The sequence below is a fragment of the Melanerpes formicivorus genome, unplaced genomic scaffold, assembly GCF_026170545.1.
Source record: "Melanerpes formicivorus ecotype bairdi unplaced genomic scaffold, bMelFor1.0.p_v2 SCAF_136, whole genome shotgun sequence".
In the NCBI taxonomy this organism is placed as follows: Eukaryota; Metazoa; Chordata; class Aves; order Piciformes; family Picidae; genus Melanerpes; species Melanerpes formicivorus.
In genome coordinates this window covers 861,489-882,298 of record NW_027142488.1, presented here as the reverse complement: position 1 = coordinate 882,298, position 20,810 = coordinate 861,489, and the positions used below count along the sequence as shown (strand labels likewise).

At 48.4% G+C, this 20,810-nt stretch overlaps 1 protein-coding gene across 2 annotated transcripts; it reads left to right on the top strand.

Annotated features, from left to right (window-relative positions):
- Positions 1 to 157: 157 nt before the first annotated feature.
- On the top strand, positions 158 to 18,703 carry LOC137456754 (kelch-like protein 28). 2 transcript variants are annotated; one of them, XM_068168353.1, is made up of 5 exons: positions 158 to 230; positions 3,816 to 4,714; positions 8,030 to 8,473; positions 11,995 to 12,203; positions 13,414 to 18,703. In XM_068168353.1, the coding sequence occupies exons 2-5, from the start codon at positions 3,816 to 3,818 to the stop codon at positions 13,575 to 13,577; spliced, it is 1,716 nt and encodes a 571-aa protein (XP_068024454.1). In that variant the 5' UTR covers positions 158 to 230; the 3' UTR covers positions 13,578 to 18,703. The 2 variants fall into 2 exon arrangements, with proteins under 2 accessions (XP_068024454.1, XP_068024455.1); XM_068168354.1 differs by having other exon boundaries at positions 159 to 250.
- The last annotated feature ends 2,107 nt before the right edge of the window (positions 18,704 to 20,810 follow it).

The window sequence follows — 20,810 nt, the reverse complement described above, 5'->3', positions numbered from 1 at the left end:
GGGGCTGCTACAGGCAAAAGGAGGTTGCCCCACGCCATGGTGTGAAGTAATGGTACGGCGCGCCCCAGGGCATTGTGGGTGCGCGGCGCTGATTGGGTAGAGGGCGCGGGGCGGTGGTGTTCGGAAGTGACGTGAGGCGGTGCCCGGTGCTGCTGGAGAAGCGGAGTCGAGAGAGGTGGTGGTACCGCGGGCCGGGCCTCGCCGCGGCCTGCGCCCACCCCCTCCATCAGGTGAGCCTGGCCCTGCCGCGGTAAGTTATCCGCAGACAGTCCTCCACAGCCTTGAGGCTCTGTCCTGGGCTGCTTCGGTGTCGGTAGCTTGTCCGAGCCTTTCGAGTAGTCCAGCGCTGAGTATGGAGTGCAGGAGGGAGGAAGGGAGGAGGGAGCGGTGCGGGGCTGTGGGGTACGAGCGGGCTCAAGTGCCCTGGAAGGTGGTTGTCAGTCCCGGGAAACACTGCGATAAATTGACCAGTGGTGGAAAAGTGTCCGCTTCCTTCTGGTAGTCGCGGAGCTGCTGGTGAGGTGGCAGTCGGTGGGGATCCCCGTCCAGCTGGCTTCGCGCTCGCTGCCTGGCTGGGGGAGGGACGCGTTACAAGGGTTTTTGAAGCGTACACCCATGAGCAGGGCTCTGTGCTTCTTTCCCCTTACTCCTCTGTCTCTTGAAATGGGCTGGGACCGAAGCTTAACTACTCAGGTTACACGCAAAGGACGTGCAGATCTTAAAATGTTATAAACAGAGCAGTCTGCAGATTATCTGCAAAACTCTTGCAAGTGCAGGGTATTTTATGCCCTGGGGTTTTTTTGGTGTGTGTGCAGAAGGTGGCTGTTGTGATGATGTTAAGAAGCAAAAAAGCTTGGTACTAGCCTTGGATGCCGCTGAGGTTTGATATTCTTTAGTGAGCTGTAAAACGAGAAAAGTCGCTCCCTGGCTCCAGCCACTTTGCAGTCTAAATGAGGAACTGGCGAGCACTTAAATACTACCTTGGAATAGAAAAGTGCCTGCAGCTCTTCCTGCTGTTTTCACTTAAATGCTGTGCACTGCATTACTTCCTGGGTATCTATGTGTAGCATGGGCTATGGAAGAGTGGAAATGTTCACTAGGCAAGCTTGGGTGTTTACTTTTGTGGTTAACCTTCTAATTTGCAATTATTCTTTCCCTTGCTGTTTAAGATAAGTTTTAATACAGGCAGAAAAGGATCTGATAGCCCAGAGCTTCAGGGCAACCATTTGTGTTTGTGCTGTGAGCGCAGATGGTTGGACTAGCAGATGTTCTTCAGGGCCAGTTAAGGTTCCAGCTTCTCATTTCTTGCTCTGCAACATGAAAAGAAAGAAAGAAAAAGCAATAAAAAGGCAAACCTTTGCATGTGTGGGTGAGCATTATGTGTGAGATACAGCAGTGGGCACTGCTGCCGAGCTGCAACACAAAGGTTTAGGTTTTTCTCTGTGAATTGACTTAACTGTAGTTTCTTGTAACCATTCTCACAGGTGTTGCACCTGGTGATTTCTGTGTCTATGTGCAATCAAGTTCTGAGTTGACCACAAATGCAGAAGGAAAGGAAATGTTTTAGATGCTGAACAGCTCTTCTTTTTTGTTATTTTTGTAGCATAGATTAAATGGGAAATAGAAAATTGTTGTTGCATTCTAAATATTGCTGGATAAAATCTTGTCTTTTGCAGATAGATTTCAATCACCTTCTTTTAGATAGGCTTTTGTTTTCTGTGCAGGGCTTTAATAGGAGAGGGATGAACTGATTGATTTTGTAATGGGTAAGAGATTTTTTCCACCTCTGGGTCTCAACCTCCACTCCTGTCGCTGCTATTATCTTCTGTGTCTAAATGTGGGCAACTCGTGTTCTTCTTTCAGAAGCAGCACTCTCAGTAGGCTCACTGAAAAGGAGATGTCAGTTAAGAAGTTCTGCCTATTTACACCCCCCTTAGTAATGAGATAAAAGAAGTGAGATCTTGGAAGTTTGTGTAATCACTTAGCAAATTTAAAATTAAATCAGCTTTTCATCTGAGGAGCTGGGTGGATGCAGTGTTCTCTGTAGAACAATGGTTGCCTTTCCTCGTGGTCCAGGATCCTGACACATCTGTACCCTCCACCCGCTCACTGCCGTGAACAAAGAACTGAAGGAGCTGCTCCAGCAGGTAGTGGTGGGCAGCAGCCTTGGAATTTTAATGATGCTGAAATTAGAGCAGGTGCCTTCAAGTGCCTTCTGGTGTCATGAAGCAAGCTAAAACTTTCTGGAACAATCCCAGAAAGGTTTGAGTGGGAAGGGACCTTTCAAGGCCATCCAGTCCAACCCCCCCCTGCAGTCAGCAGGGACATCTGCAATTAGAGCAGATTTCTCAGAGCCCCAAACCACATGACTGGCAAGGGTTCCAGGGATGGGGGTTAAAACTAGCTGGGCCCAAAGAGTGGTGAGGAATGGAGTTAAATACAGTTGGTGGCTGGTCACAAGTGATGTGAAGAGCCTGGAGAAGAGGAGGCTCAGGGGAGACCTTATTACTGTCTACAACTACTTTAAAGGAGGTTGCAGCCAGGTGGGGGTTGGTCTCTTCTCCTAGGCAACCAGCACCAGAACAAGAGGACACAGTCTCAAGCTGCACCAGGGGAGGTTTAGGCTGGAGGTTAGGAAGAAGTTCTTCCAAGAAAGAGAGATTGGCCATTGGAATGGGCTGCCCAGGGAGGTGGTGGAGTCACCATGACTGGAGGTGTTTAGGAAGAGACTGGGTGGGGTGCTTGGTGCCATGGTTTAGTTGATTAGATGGTGTTGGATGATAGGTTGGACTCGACGATCTTGAAAGTCTTTTCCAACCTGGTTAATTCTATTCTAAAGCCAAGTTCTGAGTCCAGCACTTGCGTCACAATAGCCTAGCCTTGTGAATGCTCCAGAATTAGGGCAGAGTGTCTGGAAGCTGCCTGGTGAACAAGGACATGGGGGTGTTGATCAACAGCTGGTAGAAGATGAGCTAATATGTGCCCAGGTGGCCAAGAAGGGCCATCTGGGCAGCATTTGGGCCTGCATCAGCAATAGTGTGGCTGTCAGAAGCAGGACAGGGATTGTCCTCCTGTACTGGGCAGTGGTGAGGCCACACCTTGAGTACTGAATACAGTTTTGGGCCACTCACTCAAAGGAGAATGTTGAAAAGTACAGAGAGGGACAATGATACTCCTGAGGGGTCTGGTGAGGAGCAGCTAAGGTAAATGGGGCTGTTCAGCCTGGAGAAAAGGAGGCTGAGGGGAGACCTTCTGGCTCTCTACAACTCCCTGAAAGGAGGTTGGAGACAGGTGGGGTGGTGTCTTCTGCCTAGTATCAGGTGATATAAGGAGGGGAAATGGCCTGAGATTGCACCAAGGGAGGTTTAGGTTGGACAGGAGGAACAATTTCTTCCCTGCAAGAGTGGTCAGGCATTGAAACAGGCTGCCCAGGTAGGTGGTGGAGTCACCATCCCTGGAGATGTTCAAGAAACCTGTGGACATGGCACTGGGGGACTTTTTTTTTTTAATGGCCATGATGGTGCTGGGTTGATGGCTGGCCTTGATCTTAGAGGGCTTTTCCAACTAAAACAGTTTCATGATTGTGTAATTAATGCAGCACAGGCTGTTAATTGATATTTCATTGTCCTGGGTTTAATTTGCATGGAAAACCAGCAGGTGAGGGTTACAAACTTGGGTTGGGGAGCAGTAAGTCTAATGAAGAGAAAAGCAAAAGTGAGTTTTGCCTGCTCTGGATGGTGTGTCTGAGCACCATGAGTAATGAAGCTGCTGACGTAGAGCCTTGAGTAACGCGTTGAATGTTCCCTCTGCTGCAGATGGACCAGTCATCTCCAACCTACATGCTTGCCAACCTAACCCACTTGCATTCCGAGCAGCTCCTGCAAGGCTTGAACCTGCTGCGCCAGCACCGCGAGCTCTGTGACATCATCCTGCGGGTCGGCGATGTCAAGATCCACGCTCACAAGGTGGTGCTGGCCAGCATCAGCCCCTACTTCAAAGCCATGTTCACCGGGAACCTCTCCGAGAAGGAGAACTCCGAGGTGGAGTTCCAGTGCATCGACGAGGCGGCCTTGCAGGCCATCGTGGAGTATGCCTACACGGGGACTGTCTTTATCTCCCAGGACACTGTAGAGTCCCTTCTACCGGCTGCAAACCTCCTGCAGATCAAGCTGGTGGTGAAGGAATGCTGTGACTTTCTGGAAAGCCAGCTCGATCCCGGCAACTGCATCGGGATTTCACGTTTCGCCGAGACCTACGGCTGCCACGACCTCTACCTGGCTGCCAACAAGTACATCTGTCAGAACTTTGAGGAGGTCTGTCAGACGGAAGAGTTTTTTGAGCTCACCCATTCGGAGTTGGATGAAATTGTCTCCAACGACTGCTTGAATGTGGTGACGGAGGAGACCGTGTTCTACGCGCTGGAGTCCTGGATCAAATACGACGTGCAGGAGAGGCAGAAGTACCTGGCCCAGCTGCTGCACTGTGTCCGCCTGCCCCTGCTCAGTGTCAAGTTCCTCACCAGGTTGTATGAAGCAAACCATCTCATTCGTGATGACCACACTTGCAAACACCTCCTGAATGAGGCCCTCAAGTACCACTTCATGCCTGAGCACAGACTCTCCCACCAGACCATGCTGATGACGCGGCCTCGCTGCGCGCCGAAAGTTCTCTGTGCCGTGGGAGGAAAAGCAGGGCTCTTTGCATGCTTGGAAAGGTGAGGACTGGGGAGGTGGTGGCAGCCCTGGAGAGGTGGGATCATCTTCTCTGGGAGAGTGACAGAGCCCTGGAGACAGTTACGCAGAGAGGTCACAGAGTCTTTGTTTGGAGACATACCAAACTCAGCTGGGCATTGTGATCCTGGGCAAGCTGCTGAGGGTGCCCCTGCTTTAGCAGGGGATTGGACTGGGTGATCTCCAGAGGTTCCTTCCAACCCACACTATGCTGGCATCCTGTGGTGCCAACATTGCATTAACATTTCCAGAAGTGGGAGTTAAACCACAGGAGGATCTGCATGTCCATGAGTACTTGCATGCAGTGCTTTTGATATCAGTGCACCCTTACCAGCTGGGTTGGTATTCTCATGCTACAGAAACTGGTTCTGCAGCTGAATCCTGGGATAATATTTTACTGAAGAGATTTTTTTGTTTCTGTGACAGTTCTTGGCTGCAGGTAAAAACCTGTCTTGTCTCATTTCAAGGTAACTTTCCTGATAACAGGGATTGATAGATGTTGGGACTGGGAATTGCTTGGTTTATAGATTTAGAAATCTAACAAGTCACAAGTTGTTCATACAAATAACTCCCCAGTAGGATTAAAAGGAGGAAGCAGGAAAGCTTAACTCCACTCTTTTTCTCACTTATGCTTGCTAGAAGGCTCTTTTTCACTTTTTCCCTGCTTCACAGTAACAGAATTGCTCAGATATTTTTTTGGTGCTACTATTTTGTGACTGGGCTGCTGCCCAAGAGCCAGCCTGCTGTGGCATAGACCCACAGAATTGTTTGGGTTGGAAAATCCCTCTAAGATAATCAAGTCCAACCACCAACCCACCACCACCATGGCATTGAACCATGTCCCCATGTGACATATCCACATATTTTTTGAATACCTCCAGGAACAGTGACTACTCCACCTCCATGGGCAGCCTGTTACGATGCCTGATCACTCTTCCAAGAAAGAAATTGTTTCTAATGTGCAACCTGACCCTCCCTTGGCACAATTTCAGGCCATTTGCTCTCAGTTTATCACCTGATACTAGGGAGAAGAGACCAAACCCCTCCTGACTCCAATCTCCTTTCAGGGAGCTGTAGAGAGCCAGAAGGTCTCCCCTCAGCCTCCTTGTCTTCAGACTAAATGACCCCAGGTCCCTCAGCTGCTCCTCACCAGACCTGTTCTGACCCTTCACCAGCGTAATTGCCCTTCTGTAGACCTGCTCCAGCTGCTCAATGTCCTTCTTGGACTGAGGGTCCCAAAACTAAACCCAGGACTCAAAGTGTAGCCTCAGCAGTGCAGGGGAACAATCACTGCCCTGGTCTGATCCAAGCCAGGATGCTGGTGGACTTTCTGGCCACCTGAACACACACTGCTGTTAGCCCACACCCCCAAGTGCTTTTCTGCTGGGCAGTTTCCAGCTACTCTGCCCCATGCCTGCTTCTTGGTTCTTAGCTAGTGGCTACTAACTGTCCATGAGTTTCATTTTCTTCTTTCTTTGACCTATTTCTGTTCCCTGTGTGCTGGACACCTTGAAATCATGTCAGTAATTAACTAAACCTTGTCAGGTGGGTTGACCAGAGTCTAAATGTGATGAGCTAAACCCACCATACTGTAACATTGAGCAGAAGTAAAAGCAAACACAAATAAGCAAGGTTTGGAAAACAGATTCAAATTAGGTTGTTCCACTTCAACATTCCATTTAAATTATACACTGTGTAAAATACAGACTTAAAAACCTACAAATTATACTTTCTAAATGTATGTTTTACATATATAGAGACACAGGCTCTCCAGTTCCCCTTGTCTCTCACCAACTTATGGCTGGTCTGACTGGGTTTGACTTCACTTTACCCTTCATGGCCCTTTGATTTCTTACCTCAGTCACACCCCACTTCCAGACGCTGCTGGGGCATCACCACTGTCTTGTCTTCCCTTCCCTCAGTGCTCTCCTGCCTGGTTTCTGCGTTCAAATGAAAGGAACAAGAATAGGACAAGAGGAAATGGCTTCAAGTTGCACCAGGGGGAGCTTTAGAATAGAATTAACCAGGTTGGAAAAGACCTTTGAGATCATCAAGTCCAGCCTATCATCCAACACCATCTAATCAACTAAACCATGGCACCAAGCACCTCATCCAGTCTCTTCCTAAACACCTCCAGTGATGGCGACTCCACCACCTCCCTGGGCAGCCCATTCCAATGGCCAATCACTCTTTCTGTGAAGAACTTCTTCCTAACATCCAGCCTAAACCTCCCCTGGCATAGCTTGAGACTGTGCCCTCTTGTTCTGTTGGTAGTAAGTTGACCTTCAGGAACAACTTCTTCCCCTTGAAGGTTGTGAAGGTCTGGCCCTGGCTGCCCAGTGCAGGGATGGAGTCCCAATCTGAGGAGGGTTTTCAAAGCTGTGGAGATACCATGCTGAGGGACATGGTTTGGTAGTGACCTGGCAGTGCATGGTTAAAGTTTGGACTCAATCCTAAAGGTCTCTTCTGGCCAAAATGATTCTTTGTGATTTCAGCTCTTGGCCTTGATGCTGTGGTTTTGCATCATGCTATAGTCTGTGAAACTGTGGGGTTGTAGCTCTTTAGAACAGTCAGCAGCATTTTCACTTTAGCTTCTGTTTGGGCTGTTGGAAGAACCAGATTGGATGTATGAAATAGTTACAGAATGGCTTGAGGTGGAAGGGACCTCAATGATCCTCTAGTTCCAGTGCCCCTGCCATAGGCAGGAATACCTCCCACTAGGCCAGGTTGATCAAGGGCTTGTCCAGCCTGGTCTTGAACACTTCCAGGGAGGGGACTTCCACAATCTTCCTGGGCAGCCTGTTCCAGTGTCTCACCACCCTCACAGTGAAGAACTTTTCTAATATCTGACCTAGATCTCACCTGCTGTAGTTTTGAGCCATTCCCACTCATGCTGTCACTACAAGCCCTTGCAAAAAGTCCCTCCCCAGTTCTCCTGTAGCCCCTGCAGGTACTGGAACGCTGCTCTGAGCTTTCCTTGGAGCTTGCTTCAGGCTGAACAGCCCCAACTCTTGCAGTCTGTCCCCGCAGCAGGGGTGCTCCAGCCCTCTTACCATCTTTGTGGCCTCCTGGACCTTCTCCAACAGCTCCATGTCCTCCTTGTGTTGAGGGCACCATAGCCCAGGAAGAGCCTCATGAGAACAGAAGGACAGAATCACCTCCCTTGACCTGCTGGTTACATATCTTTTGATGCAGCCCAGGACAAGGTTGGCTTTTTAAAGTGGGTTCTTTGATGCTCAGAGGCAGATTGCTCCAGAAGGTCAGCTCTGCTCTCATAATGTTTGTTTTCTCTCTTTCAGTGTGGAAATGTACTTTCCCCAGAACGACTCCTGGATAGGCCTGGCTCCCCTCAGCATCCCTCGCTATGAGTTTGGGATCTGTGTCCTTGACCAGAAGCTCTATGTGGTGGGAGGGATTGCAACCCATGTGTGCCAAGGCATCAGCTACCGAAAGCATGAGAACTCAGTGGAGTGCTGGGACCCTGACACCAACACTTGGACCTCCCTGGAGAGGATGGTGGAGAGCCGGAGCACGCTGGGAGTGGTGGTTCTGGCAGGAGAGCTCTATGCCTTGGGCGGCTATGACGGGCAGTCCTACCTGAGAACTGTGGAGAAATACATCCCCAAAGTGAAGGAGTGGCAGGTGGTGGCTCCCATGAACAAAACCAGAAGTTGCTTTGCTGCAGCTGTCTTGGATGGGATGATCTATGCCATTGGTGGCTATGGTCCTGCCCACATGAACAGGTATTGGTGCGGGGAGCCTGGAGTCGTGAGCAAGAGATCAGCAAAACTCCATCTGAGGCTCCTGTTGGGAAGCCAATTAAAAATTAATCTTAGATCGGTAATCTACAGTGGGGCTCGTGACTCCTTGTTCTGCAGTGTCACTGACAACTCAGCTGAGCCAGCCTGTGCCCAAGTGGCCAAGAAGGCCACCAGCATCCTGGCCTGGATCAGTGATAGCATGGTCAGCAGGACAAGAGCAGGGATTGTCCCGCTGCCCCCCCACTGCTGAGGCCACACCTTGAACACTGGATTCAGTTTTGGGCCACTCACTCCAAGAACGACATTGACATGCTGGAGTGTGTCTGGATGAGGGCAAAGAAACTGATCAAGGGTCTGGAGAACAGGTCTGGTGAGGAGCAACTGAGGGACATGGCGTTGTTTAGGCTGGAGAAAAGGAGGCTGAAGGGAGACCTCGCTGCTCTGCAGCTCCCTGAAGGGAAGTTGGTAGAAAGCTCTCCCGAAGACCAAGTGATAGGACAAGAGGAAACAGCCTCAAGTTGCTCCAGGGGAGGTTTAGGTTGGACATTAGAAGAAACTTCTTGCCTTGAAAGTGTCCTGAAAGACTGGAACAGGCTCCCTAGGGAGGTGGTTAAATCCCCATCCATGGAGGTCTTTCAGAGCCACAGAGATGTGGTGCTGAGGGATGTGGTTTAGGATCAGACCTGGTAGAGTTAAGAGTCACTGGATTTGATGATCTTAAAGGTCTTCTCCAGCCAAAGCAATTCAATTACTATAACTGCCTCCACAACTTCTCTGGGCAACCTTTTCCAGTGTTTCACCACCCTCAGGGGAAAGAATTTCTTCCCAATATCTAATCTAAACTTAGCCTCTTACCAGTTTGAAGCTATTATTCCTCATCCTGTCACTTCTCAAGTGTCTTTACGTGTTCCAATTTACAGCTAGTGTGTTTGGGTTGGTTTTAATCCTTAAGAAGGATTAAATGGTTGGACACAGTCTCAAACTATGCCAGGGGAAGTTTAGGCTTGAGGTGAGGAGGATGTTCTTCACAGAGAGAGTTGTTAGCCATTGGAATGTGCTGCCCAGGGAGGTGGTGGAGTCACTGTCCCTGGAGGTGTTCAAAAAGGGATTGGATGTGGCACTTGGTGCCATGGTTTAGTAGTCACACGGTGTTGGGTGATAGGTTGGACTTGATGATCTTTGAGGTCTTTTCCAACCTTATTGATTCTATGACTTGATCACAGAAAACATTGGTTGGAAGAGGCCTCAAAGATGTTCCAGTCCAACCCTCAACCCAGTTTAGGGTCAATCCTAAACCATGTGCCTAAACACCAGGTCCACACACTGCTTAAACACCTCCAGGGATGGTGTCTCCACCACTGCCCTGGGCAGCCCATGCCAATTCTTGATAACCCTCTCTGTGAAGAAATATTTTGTAGCATCCAGCCTGAACCTGCCCTGGTGCAGCTTGAAACAGTTTCCTCCGGTCCTGCTGATCTTGGAGGTCTCTTCCAACCATAACAAAGCTATGTTTGCGGGTCATTAGCTTTAATGTTTCAAACTCTAGTTTTGAACTGCCAGGCTGTTTCATGTGCTGAATCCACACACAACTGTGGTAGGTACCTCAGATGGAATCCTGGTCTAGTCTTGGTGCTACATTTTATTGAAAGCTGAGGATGGTGGTTGCTGGTCTGGTGCTGGGTAGAAGTAATCTTGCTTCACACCATATCACAAGGAGTTGGTCTGCTACCAGCATGCTATTTAAATGATAGAATCATAGCATTCTTTTGGTTGAACATGACCTCTAATCAAGTCCAACCTTCAGCCAACCCCACCATGGCCATTAAACCATGTCCCTAGGTGCCATGTCCACACATGCCTTGAATACCTCCAGGCACAGTGACTCCACCACCTCCTAGGCTGCCTCTTCCAATGCCTGACCACCCTTGCAGGAAAGAAATTGTTCCTGATATCCAACCTAAACCTCCCCTGGTGCAATTTCAGGCTGTTTCCTCTTGTTCTATAACCTGATACTACAGAGAAGAGACCAACCCCCACCTGACTCCAACCTCCTTTTCTCCAGGATGAACAACACCAGTTCCTTCAGCTGCTCCTCACCAGACCGCCAGGTCCTTCCATTGTCCCACATCCCTATGGATGGGTGGGGACACTCAGTGATGCAAAGGAATCATCAATATTCCCTTTTCTTTGTTAAAATTAGGGAACAAGCCAGCTGTCATTCCCTTCAGGAAGCAGATGAATGAGCTGCAAACCCAAAGAGCTGGGTAAGGAATGAAGACCTTGCTCAGAGGCAGGGCTGCATTGACTGTTTAACAGTGCAGCATGAGCAGCATTCCTCTAGTCATTAATTGCACTTAATTTTCTACTTGATACATTTGATGAAGCAGAGGATTAGTTCCCAATTAGCACAGTACAGCCAAGGAGCTTGCACTGGGAAAATGCAAATGATTTTTTAATTACTGAAGCAAACCTAGCAATGACTTAAACAGTTTGCTTGCCATGGCTATATGAAACTTCATCTGGTGTTTTTCTAGCTGATTATGTTTTAATTAATGAGCTGAAATAATAAACAAACCATCTCTACAGTAGTCCCTTCCAACCCAACTATACTGTGATTCACAGATGACACTGGGTTGGAAGGGACTCTAAAAGGTCATTTTGTCCAACCCCCCTGCAGTCAGCAGGAGCACCTCCAACTAGATCAGGCTGCTCAGGGCCACATCACGTCTTACCCTGAATGTCTCCAGGGATGGGACGTCAATCACAGCAAGTCAAGAGAGCTTCTCACCCTCTGCCTTACAGAGATCACTTCTGGAATCTGGGATCCATTTCTAAGTTCCCCAGTTCAAGAGAGACAGGGTACTACTGGAGAGACTCCAGTGGAGGCTGCAAGGAAAAGTGACCTTTTTATTTTTGACTCAGGATAACTGAGCTGTGCTGTTGTCCTGGGTGGTCACTCTTACCTCTGTGCCAAGTTTGTACTAACTTCAGTGACAGCTTAAAGTAGAGCAGGGTACCTCTGGGCTGCTCTCTTCACTGCAACCATGTGGCACAGACCATAGAAAGTGGATGATAATCAAGTCCTCTTGCCTGAAGTTGTAGAATCAGAGTTTGGTTGGAAAATACCTCCAAGAACATTGAGTCCAACCATCAACTCAAAACCACTATGGTTACGCCCAAAACTTGAATGCTCAGTGTTCACCCAGGCCTTTGACAGGTAGACTTGGTGACCTCTTTGCAGGAAATTCAACTTCTTGTTTCGTGTCAGGGTGCTGGAGCCCTGGAGCAGGCTGCCCAGAGAGGTGATGGACTCTCCTTCTCTGGAGGGATTCCAAACCCAGCTGGACATTGTGATCCTGGGCAAGTCCTGTGGGTGACCCTGTTTGAGCAGGGGGGTTGGAGTGGGTGATCTCCAGAGGTCCCTTCCAACCCCCACAGTGCTGATATTGGGTGAGGTTCCAATGTCACTGGAGGCCTCACCAGTAGTTTGTTTGCCTTCACAGCATGGAGCGCTATGACCCCAGCAAGAACTCCTGGGAGCCGGTGGCTTCGATGGCCGACAAGCGAATAAACTTTGGTGTTGGTGTCATGCTGGGCTTCATCTTTGTGGTAGGTGGACACAATGGTGTGTCTCACTTGTCCAGCATTGAGAGATATGACCCTCATCAGAACCAATGGACTGTGTGTCGACCCATGAAGGAGCCCAGAACAGGTAGGGACGTGGGAAGACCTCCGCAGGTCGCGCTGGCACCTTCTCAGATACAAACTGCTCTTCAGTGCGCTAAAAGCCACGGCAGAGCTGCAGCTCTGCTCTCTGCAGAGCACTGAGTTTCATCTAGGCGTGTGACCATCAGTCACTTCTGGCACAGAATGATTGTTGCTTCATTTTTAACTGCAGTCCAGTTTAAGCTTGTGCTGCAGCAAAAATGAACGTTTGTCTTCTCCTTCCGCTGATCTCAGTGAGTTGCAGCCTTTCTGTGCTCACTGTTCTATTGTGTTGCCTTTGATTTTATTTCCATAGAATGGTTTGGGTTGGAAGGCACCTTAAAGACCATCTAGTTCCAATCCCCCTGCCATGGGTAGGGACACCTCCCACTAGACCAGGTTGCTCAAGGCCTCATCCAGCCTGGCCTTGAACATTTCTGGGGAGGGATTTCAATGTCTCACCACCCTCACTGTAAACAATTGGACTTTGGTATTGATTTGACATCTCAGTTGGAGGCTTGAGAGTTCATTCTCTCTTCTGTCTCCCTCTCAAGGAGTATAGAGACAGAAAGATAGAGTGTTGTCATAGCAAAGGGTGTTGAAACAGTTGGAAAAGGGGTGTAGGACCTGAATGGAGGATAAGAACCTATTTTCTTTAAAGATAGCCCAAAAGTCTTATAAGGAGCAGTGAGAGAACTGGCCTCATTTAGTCTGGAGAGGATGAGGCTCAGGGAGAGCTGGCTCTGTACAACTCCTTAAAAGGAGAGTGGAGCAAGGTAGGGATTGGTCTCTTCTCTGTATTATCAGGTGATAGAACAAGAGGAAATGGCCTGAAACTGCCAGGGAAAGTTTAGGTTGGATGTTAGGAACAATTTCTTTCCTGCAAGAGTGGTCAGGCGTTGGAACAGGCTGCTCAGGGAGGTGGTGGAGTCACCATCCCTGGAGGTGTTCAAGAAACATGTGGACATGGCGGTTTGGGTCATGTAACCATGGCCACAGTGGTGTTGGGTTGATGGTTGGACTCCATGGTCTTAGTGGCCTTTTCCAACCCAAGGAATTCTGTGGTTCTATGGGAAGAGGAGAGGCTGAGAGGGCTTGTCTGTTGAGCCTTTAGGAAAAGAAGTGGTGGTTCCAATTAGGAGCAAAGATATTACTGATTTCCACAGTTAGTGATGATGGAATCAGTTTTATATTTTTTTTTTCCCCCTCCCCTGCAGGTGTTGGTGCAGCTGTCATTGACAACTACCTTTATGTGGTTGGAGGCCATTCAGGCTCATCCTACCTGAACACTGTCCAGAAGTATGACCCCATCTCAGACACCTGGCTGGACTCTGCTGGGATGATGTACTGTCGATGCAACTTTGGCTTGACTGCACTTTGATGGCAAGCAGGGCTTTGGTGGACCAGACACAAAGGTGGAGCTTAAGTCTGCTTGGAAATAAATCCTGCTGGTGGAGCCCACGAGCTGCGTTTTCTGAAGCTGGAGGAACGTGGTGAAGTTGGGGCTGACATGAAGAAGAATTTGGTTTCTTCAGGGATGGAGGGAATGGAAAGCTTATTCCCAGCTGGGTTTAGGTAGCATCCTGTTAAAGGGGGAGGTGAACTTGAGAGAGTACTGGGATAATATCTAACCCCTTCACCTTCTAGAGGTCCTCTCTCTTCCTCCTGCCTCCTCTGAACCGTGAAGTTTCCCATGCTTGGGGCGCATGGATGCGTGGTGTGACTGGAGAGCTTGCTGAGACTTGGCTGGTTGTGTCTTGACGTGTAGAAGACACCAGTGCTTCATCACTTTGTGTTATTTTTTTAATGAACAGTAACTAAAGGGCTGCCTTGTTTCTGTCTCTCAAGGCTTGTAAATAATAAACACCATGGTTTGTTGCCTGCACGCTCTCCTTTGGTACCTGCTCGCTGGTCGGAGGGCTGGGATGATAATTAGTAACTATTTAAATTGATTTACAAGGCAAATTTGTTGCCTCTTCATGAATTTTCCTTTTTTGGTGAGGAGAAGTCACATTTTGAACACCCTTGGTGTTTCCTGTGTGGTGGAGTCACCATTCCAGGAGGTGTTCAAGAAATGTGGGCTTGGCACTTTGGGACATGGTTTTGTGGCCATGGTCGTCTTAGGTTGATGGTTGGACTCAATGATCTTAGAGATCTTTTCCAACCCCTGTGATTCTTTTGGTGGATGAGTGCTAAATGACTTCATCTTCCTCCTGTGCTGTGGGTTGTCAGTTGTAACACAGGACAAAATAACATCAGGAGGCGCCACAGCAGCATAAAATTGACACTCCAGGGAAAAAATCCATCCCAACCCTCTCCCAAACCTGCTTGTGTCCATACTCCTTTCTTCAGAGAATGATTGTTTCATTAGCATGTTCAGGTCTCCAAATGGTGCTAAATGTAGGACTTGATGGGAAGGCTGGTACAGGTTTTGGTGCAGTTTGTGTGGAGCATGATTTGGTTGTCCCAATTCTCTGCTTGATACACCTGTGCCTGTGGAAGCTGTTAAGAACAACAGGGTGTGCTGAGCTCCAGAGCTGTGACATCATTTTCTGTTCCAGAATATCTATGTTCTTTTGTTCATCATTTCACAAAGACATAAATAGGGAGAGAATGGTGAGATCCCTTCCTGGCTTCTTCAGCCTTGAAGCTGCAGTGACTGCCAAGTGTGGAGCAGAGTCACTCATCCCCAGTGTGTAACAGAGTAGAGGATTCTGCTTCCTGCCAGTAACCAGAATCTCAACAGAGAGCTCTGGGATAATCCTAAAATTAGTGACAGTCTGGGCAGATAAATTTATTTATCTTCTTTAAAAGAGATGAGTGAATAGATACAGGTTGTAGCTGATTTAGGATGGTTTGATTTGGCTTTCAACTAGGACTCACCATCAGCTTGGATTTCTTTTTTGATGTCTACATCTGTTTTCAGGTACTGAAGAACCTTTCTGCCTCTAGAGTTGGTTTTCCCTTAAGATGTTAAATTGCTGATTGGCTCTCCATGTTTGACCATGTTCAAGCCCTGTTTCTTTCCCCTTGTTAAATCCCTTTGTGTTTCCCCTCATTTTGACATGTTAAATCCCTGGGGGTTTCCCCTGTTTTTACATGTTCAATTCCTTGGTTTTCACCCCCATAGAATACCCTTTCTGAAGGTGCAATAACAGATGAAATAGTTGCTTTAAAAGCCATTTCTTCACAAGGATGCTGAGCAGAGGGGTTGGGCTGTACCTGATTTATTCCAACCAGGCAAGCAGTGGGCTTCTGTCTTCTTCCATATGCTAATTCTAAACAGGCCAGGAAATGAGGCTGTTTTACCAGAAAACATGATTCCTGGAGAAATATTTGCACAGCTGGTAAAACCCTGCCCTTACTCTTCACATCTGGTGGAATGAAGCAGGACTTTCAAAGCAAAGCAAATGAATGTCAGCCTTTTTCCCTGGAGTTTGGCCCACTCTGGAACCCAGTTTGATAGCAATAAGCCTAATTTAATGATTTCAGTAACTCTTTGCTAGGACATGAGCAGCTCCATGGGTGTGTGTGGCCTGTTTGTGTGTGGGGAGGAGAAGGATGGGGAGCAGGTTAGTGTTGCAGGATTGAGGGAGGTGTTTCAGCTTGTTGCCTTCAAACACACTGGCTCACATGTGCTGCTTGGCTTTTCAGTTTTTCACAGGTTGCTCATCATGTTTGCCAACAGACACCAGAGATAAAGGCACTTGACAAAGAAAGAGCGAGGAAAAAATGCCCAGCAATTCCTTACTGAAGAGGAGTTGATGCTTTCTGTTGGCTGGAACCACATGCTTCCTAAGAATGGTTTGGGTTGAAAGGGACCTTAAAGATCATCTAGTTGTTATATTCATAGAATAGTTTGGGTTGGAAGGGACCCTAAAGACCATCCAGTCCCAAACCCCCTGCCCCATGCAGGGATGTCTCTTACTAGACCAGGTCACTCAAAGCCTCATCCGTCCTGTCCAAGGATGCTTCCAGGCTTGGAGCCTCCACCATTTCCCTGGGCAACCTGTTCCAGTGTATCACCACCCTTTTAGTGAAGAATTTCCTCTAAATGTCCAATCTTAATCCAGTTTCTTCTAGTTTGAAGCCGTTGCACCTTATCCTGTCACTCCATGCCTTTGTCAAAAGTCCCTCCCCAGCTCTCCTGTAGCCCCCTTCATCTACTGGGACACTGCTCTAAGGTCTCCCTGGAGCCTTCTCCAGGCTGAACAACCCCAGCTCTCTCATCTTGTCCCCATAGGGGAAGGACTCCAGCCCTCTGATCATCTTTGTGGCCTCCTCTGTACCCACTCCAACAGTTCTATGTCCTTCCTGTGTTGGGGGCTCCAGAGCTGGACCCAACACTGTGGGTGGGGTCTCAGCAGAATTGGAGAAACAGTTTGGTGTGCACCATCTCTCTGAGAGTTTATCAACATCAGGATTCTACAGGTGATGATGTTCCTGTACCCCCCCGATTGAATACATTAGGAAACACCCTTTTCAGTTGGTGCAGAGTGGTGCAAGGTACAGAAATCATTTTGACTTAACCAAAACAAACAACCTGGAGGTTTTTGGTTGTTAGTCAGTGTTGACTGGAGTTGGGTTTGATGAGCTTTAAAGGTCCCTCCCAACCCAAAATGTTCTTTCACTTATGGAAGACAAAAGCACTACAAATTGCCAAGTGTTTTACACTTTCTTTTTTTCTTTTTCAACCTGGGCTGTGGCAGATTAGCTCAGAGATTGACCCCATATTGTGTGATAAATCTAAGATAGCCTCATGAAACACCTCTGTGTCTGAAGAATGGGTAAATGCCTCCTTGAAACATACTGCTGTTGTTAGGTGAGCTGTTCAGCTGGAGGTGGATCAACCTTGGGATTGTGGCACTGAAAATCACCTGAAATCTTCATGTTCTGTTCTGGGTGCTTGTTCTCCTCACCAAGTGCTTGGTTCTGGCAAGATCAGACACAACAATCCCTTTGGATCTGCATTTGGAGGTGGATGCTCTCATTGCAATGTCTGTCTGGTGGTTGGAAAAGCAAATTAAGGACCTTCAACTAAGATGTCACCCCACTCCAAATTATCATCCAGTTCTGCTTGGTACTCACTCAAAATGATCTGCAAAGCACTTTAGAAATGAGTATCAGTTTCTATGCAGACAGCTCCTCAATTTCTGCTTTTGTTTTTAGTTTGAACACTCATCTCTGAGCTTCTCAATGGTCTCTCCTCCCAGGAATGTTTTCCCTTCAGGAAATCCAGCTGGGATTTATAGAATGCTTTGGATTGGAAGGGACCTTTAAAGGTCATCTAGTCCACCCACATCAACTTTCTGACCTTGCAGTCCACACTGTATGTCTCTTAATCTCACCAGAGGCCTAAGTCTGCTTAAAATTTTTTAGTGTCTCAACCTAATACCCAAGCAGATTATAGGCACACAAATGCTGAGGAGCTACCTAGTTCCCCCTCAGTGCTGGACTGCAGCCTTTAATTACAGCACCAGAACAAGAGGACACAGTCTCAAGCTGCACCAGGGGAAGTTTAGGCTTGAGGTGAGGAGAAAGTTCTTCACTGAGAGAGTCGTTCGCCATTGGAATGTGCTGCCCGGGGAGGTGGTGGAGTCACCATCCCTGGAGGTGTTCAAGAGGGGATTGGATGTGGCACTCGGTGCCATGGTCTAGTAGTCATGAGGTCTGTGGTGACAGGTTGGACTTGATGATCTTTGAGGTCTCTTCCAACCTTGGTGATGCTGTGATACAGCTGTTAATAGTCAGCTGGATGAAGCAACCAATGCCCCTTGGTTTCAAGGGGCTTGCTACACAGTGCTTCTGCATACCATTTGATGGTGTCTTCTAGAAATGCTTTTCCTTCAGGAAATCCATCTAGGTATTGATGCTCTCTGGGCTCTTCTCCTAGGAAAAGCTTTTCCAGGTCTCTCTTCTTAGAAATGCTTTTCCTTCAGGCAACCCAGCTGGAGTTTCTAGAAGGGTGAAGTGTCCAGTAGGTGTTAGTTAACTTCCTGGGAGCCAATGTGTGCTTCTGTCCATTTGCCATCTGTAAGTCCCCATCCACCCTCTGAAACAATGCAAAACGGCCAAACTTGCCTTAAATTCTTGATCTTTACCTAACAAAGCAAAGAACTGGATGATAATTCCAATTTGTTTTTGCCTTATGAGCTGTGCTGTCTCTCCAACCCCAGGAGAACCTGTCGTTTCGAGCAGGATTTTGTACAGACGACACCGAATCGTACTCGGGCTCGACCAGGGTGCTTTGGTTGGGTGTGTACCATGATTTCCTTTGTGTCCCTGGAGTGGTTTTTATGTGTCTGTCTTTTCTAGCAGCAACCTTCTGGGTCTGTCATTGTTTACAGAAGTGGCATTTTTTTGTTGTTGTTCCCCAAGGAAAAGAACCCTCTCCTGCATTCTGGGTCTTGTGTTCTCAAGGTGTTTGCTCTCGTGATGATGCTCTGTAGGTATTGTTGTACCTATTTCATTGAATGTGAACCTGTTTAGTAAATAAACCCTGGGAAAAAAAAAAACAACCAACAACTGATTTTTTTTTGGACATTTGTGTTGGGCAGTGACTATAAATAGGCTGCAGCTTGAGTCTCCTAACACGGGAATACTTCTGGGAATCGTTGCTCCAAAGCAGTTATACCTCAACCCTGCAAAGCAGCAGATCTGGAGCAGGAGTCAGCTTCCTCTTCTTGAGGAGGGGTGAGCTGTTTGGAAGACCCTCACACCAATAACTGTTACTGGTTTATCCCAGTAGTATTAGAAGCTCCTGTGAAGAGGATTTTAATATGGCTTGCTCTTTCCTGTCTGTAGCTATAACTATCCCAGAATCCCCAAATGGTTTGGGTTGGAAGGGACCAACTCTGCTGCTAAAGCAGAGGCACCCACAGCAGCTTGCCCAGCAGCACAATGACCAGGTGGGTTTGGAATCTCTCCAGAGAGGGAGACTCCACAACCTTTCTGGGTAGACTGCTCCAGGGCTCCATCAGCCTCACACCAAACAAGTTTCTCCTTGTGTTCAGATGGAGCCTCTTGGATTTCAGTTTGTGCCTGTTACCCCTTGTCCCTGTCACTGGGCACCACTGAGAAGAGTCTAGCCCCATCTTCTTGCCCACCACAGGTCCTTTAGCTCTTGCTGAGCATTGAGAAGATGCCCTCTGGGGCTGCTCTTCTCCAGGCTCAACAGCCCCAGGTCTCTCAGCCTTTCCTCCTCCCAGAGATGCTCCAGGTCCCTCAGCATCATTAGAGCCTACACTGGAAGCTCCCCAATAGTTCACTGTCTCTCTTGAACTGGGCTCCCCAGTTCTGGACCCAGGAGTCCAGATGCAGCCTCACTGGGGCAAAATAGAAGGGTCAGGAAAACCTCCCTTGACCTGCTGGCCACACTCTTCATGCACCCTCCTTAGCCATAAGAACACTTTGTTGGATCCTGGGGAACTTGTTCCTGACAAGTACTCCCAGTTTTCTGTGAAGCTGCTTCCCAGCAGGTCACCCCTCCCCTGTATTGGTGCAGGGGGTTGTTCCTCCCCAGGTGCAGGACCCTACAGTGGCCTTGGTTGAATTTCATGAGGTTCGTCTCCCCCAGCTCTCCAGCCTGGTCAGGTCTTTTTGAATGGCTGAACAGCCTGATGCGGTCTCAGCCACTACTCCCAGTTTGATATCATCAGCAAACTGGCTGAGCTTTATTCAGGTCCCTGATGATGTTGAACGAGACTGGACCTAGTCATAACCCCTGTGGAACACCACAAGTTCCAGGCCTCCACCTAGACTCTGCATTGCTGATCACAACCCTCTCAGCTCTGTCCTTTAGCCAGTTCTCAGCCCACCAGTCTCCCTGATGAGTCAGTGGCAGTTGCTGGAACACAAAGCCACCTGTTCCTGCTTCTCTTGGCAGAAGAGCATGCTCTGGAGAGCTTCTACAGACGTTTCTCTGTCCTGGTGAGGGCCAGCATCTCTGAGTGCCTTCAGAAACATGGGCTTTTCAAGGCCAGAGGGGCTTGCAGGTAAGTCATTTCAGTTTGCTATTAGACAACACCTCACAGCTGTACTTTGGGTGGTGGCTTCACCGTGGGTGGTTCCAGGCTTGGGGCAGAGTGGCTGAAAGTTTCCTGGCAGAAAAGGACCTGAAGGTGTTGGTGACAGTGACTGAAGATGAGCCAGCAGTGTGCCCAGGTAGCCACCAGCATCCTGGCCAGGATCAGCAGTATTGTGGCCAGCAGGACCAGGGCAGGGATTGCCCTCCTTTGCTCAGTACCATGAAGGCCATACTGGGTTTAGTTTTGAGCCACTCACTCCAAGAAGGGCATTGAGGTGTTGGAGCAGGTCCAGAGAAGGGCAATGAAGCTGGTGAAGGGTCTGGAGAATAGGTCTGGTGAGGAGCAGCTGAGGGAACTGGGGGTGTTTAGTGTGGAGAAAAGAAGGCTGAGGGGAGACCTTCTGGTTCTTTACAACTCCCTGAAAGGAGGCTGGAGCGAGGTGGGGTTGCTCTCCTCTCTGAAGGAACAAGTATCAGGACAAGAGGAAACAGCCTCAAGTTACCCCAGGGCAGGTTTAGGTTGGACATGTGGAACAATTTCTTCCCCCAAAGGGTTGTCAAAGCTTAGCTCAGGCTGCCTGGGGCAGT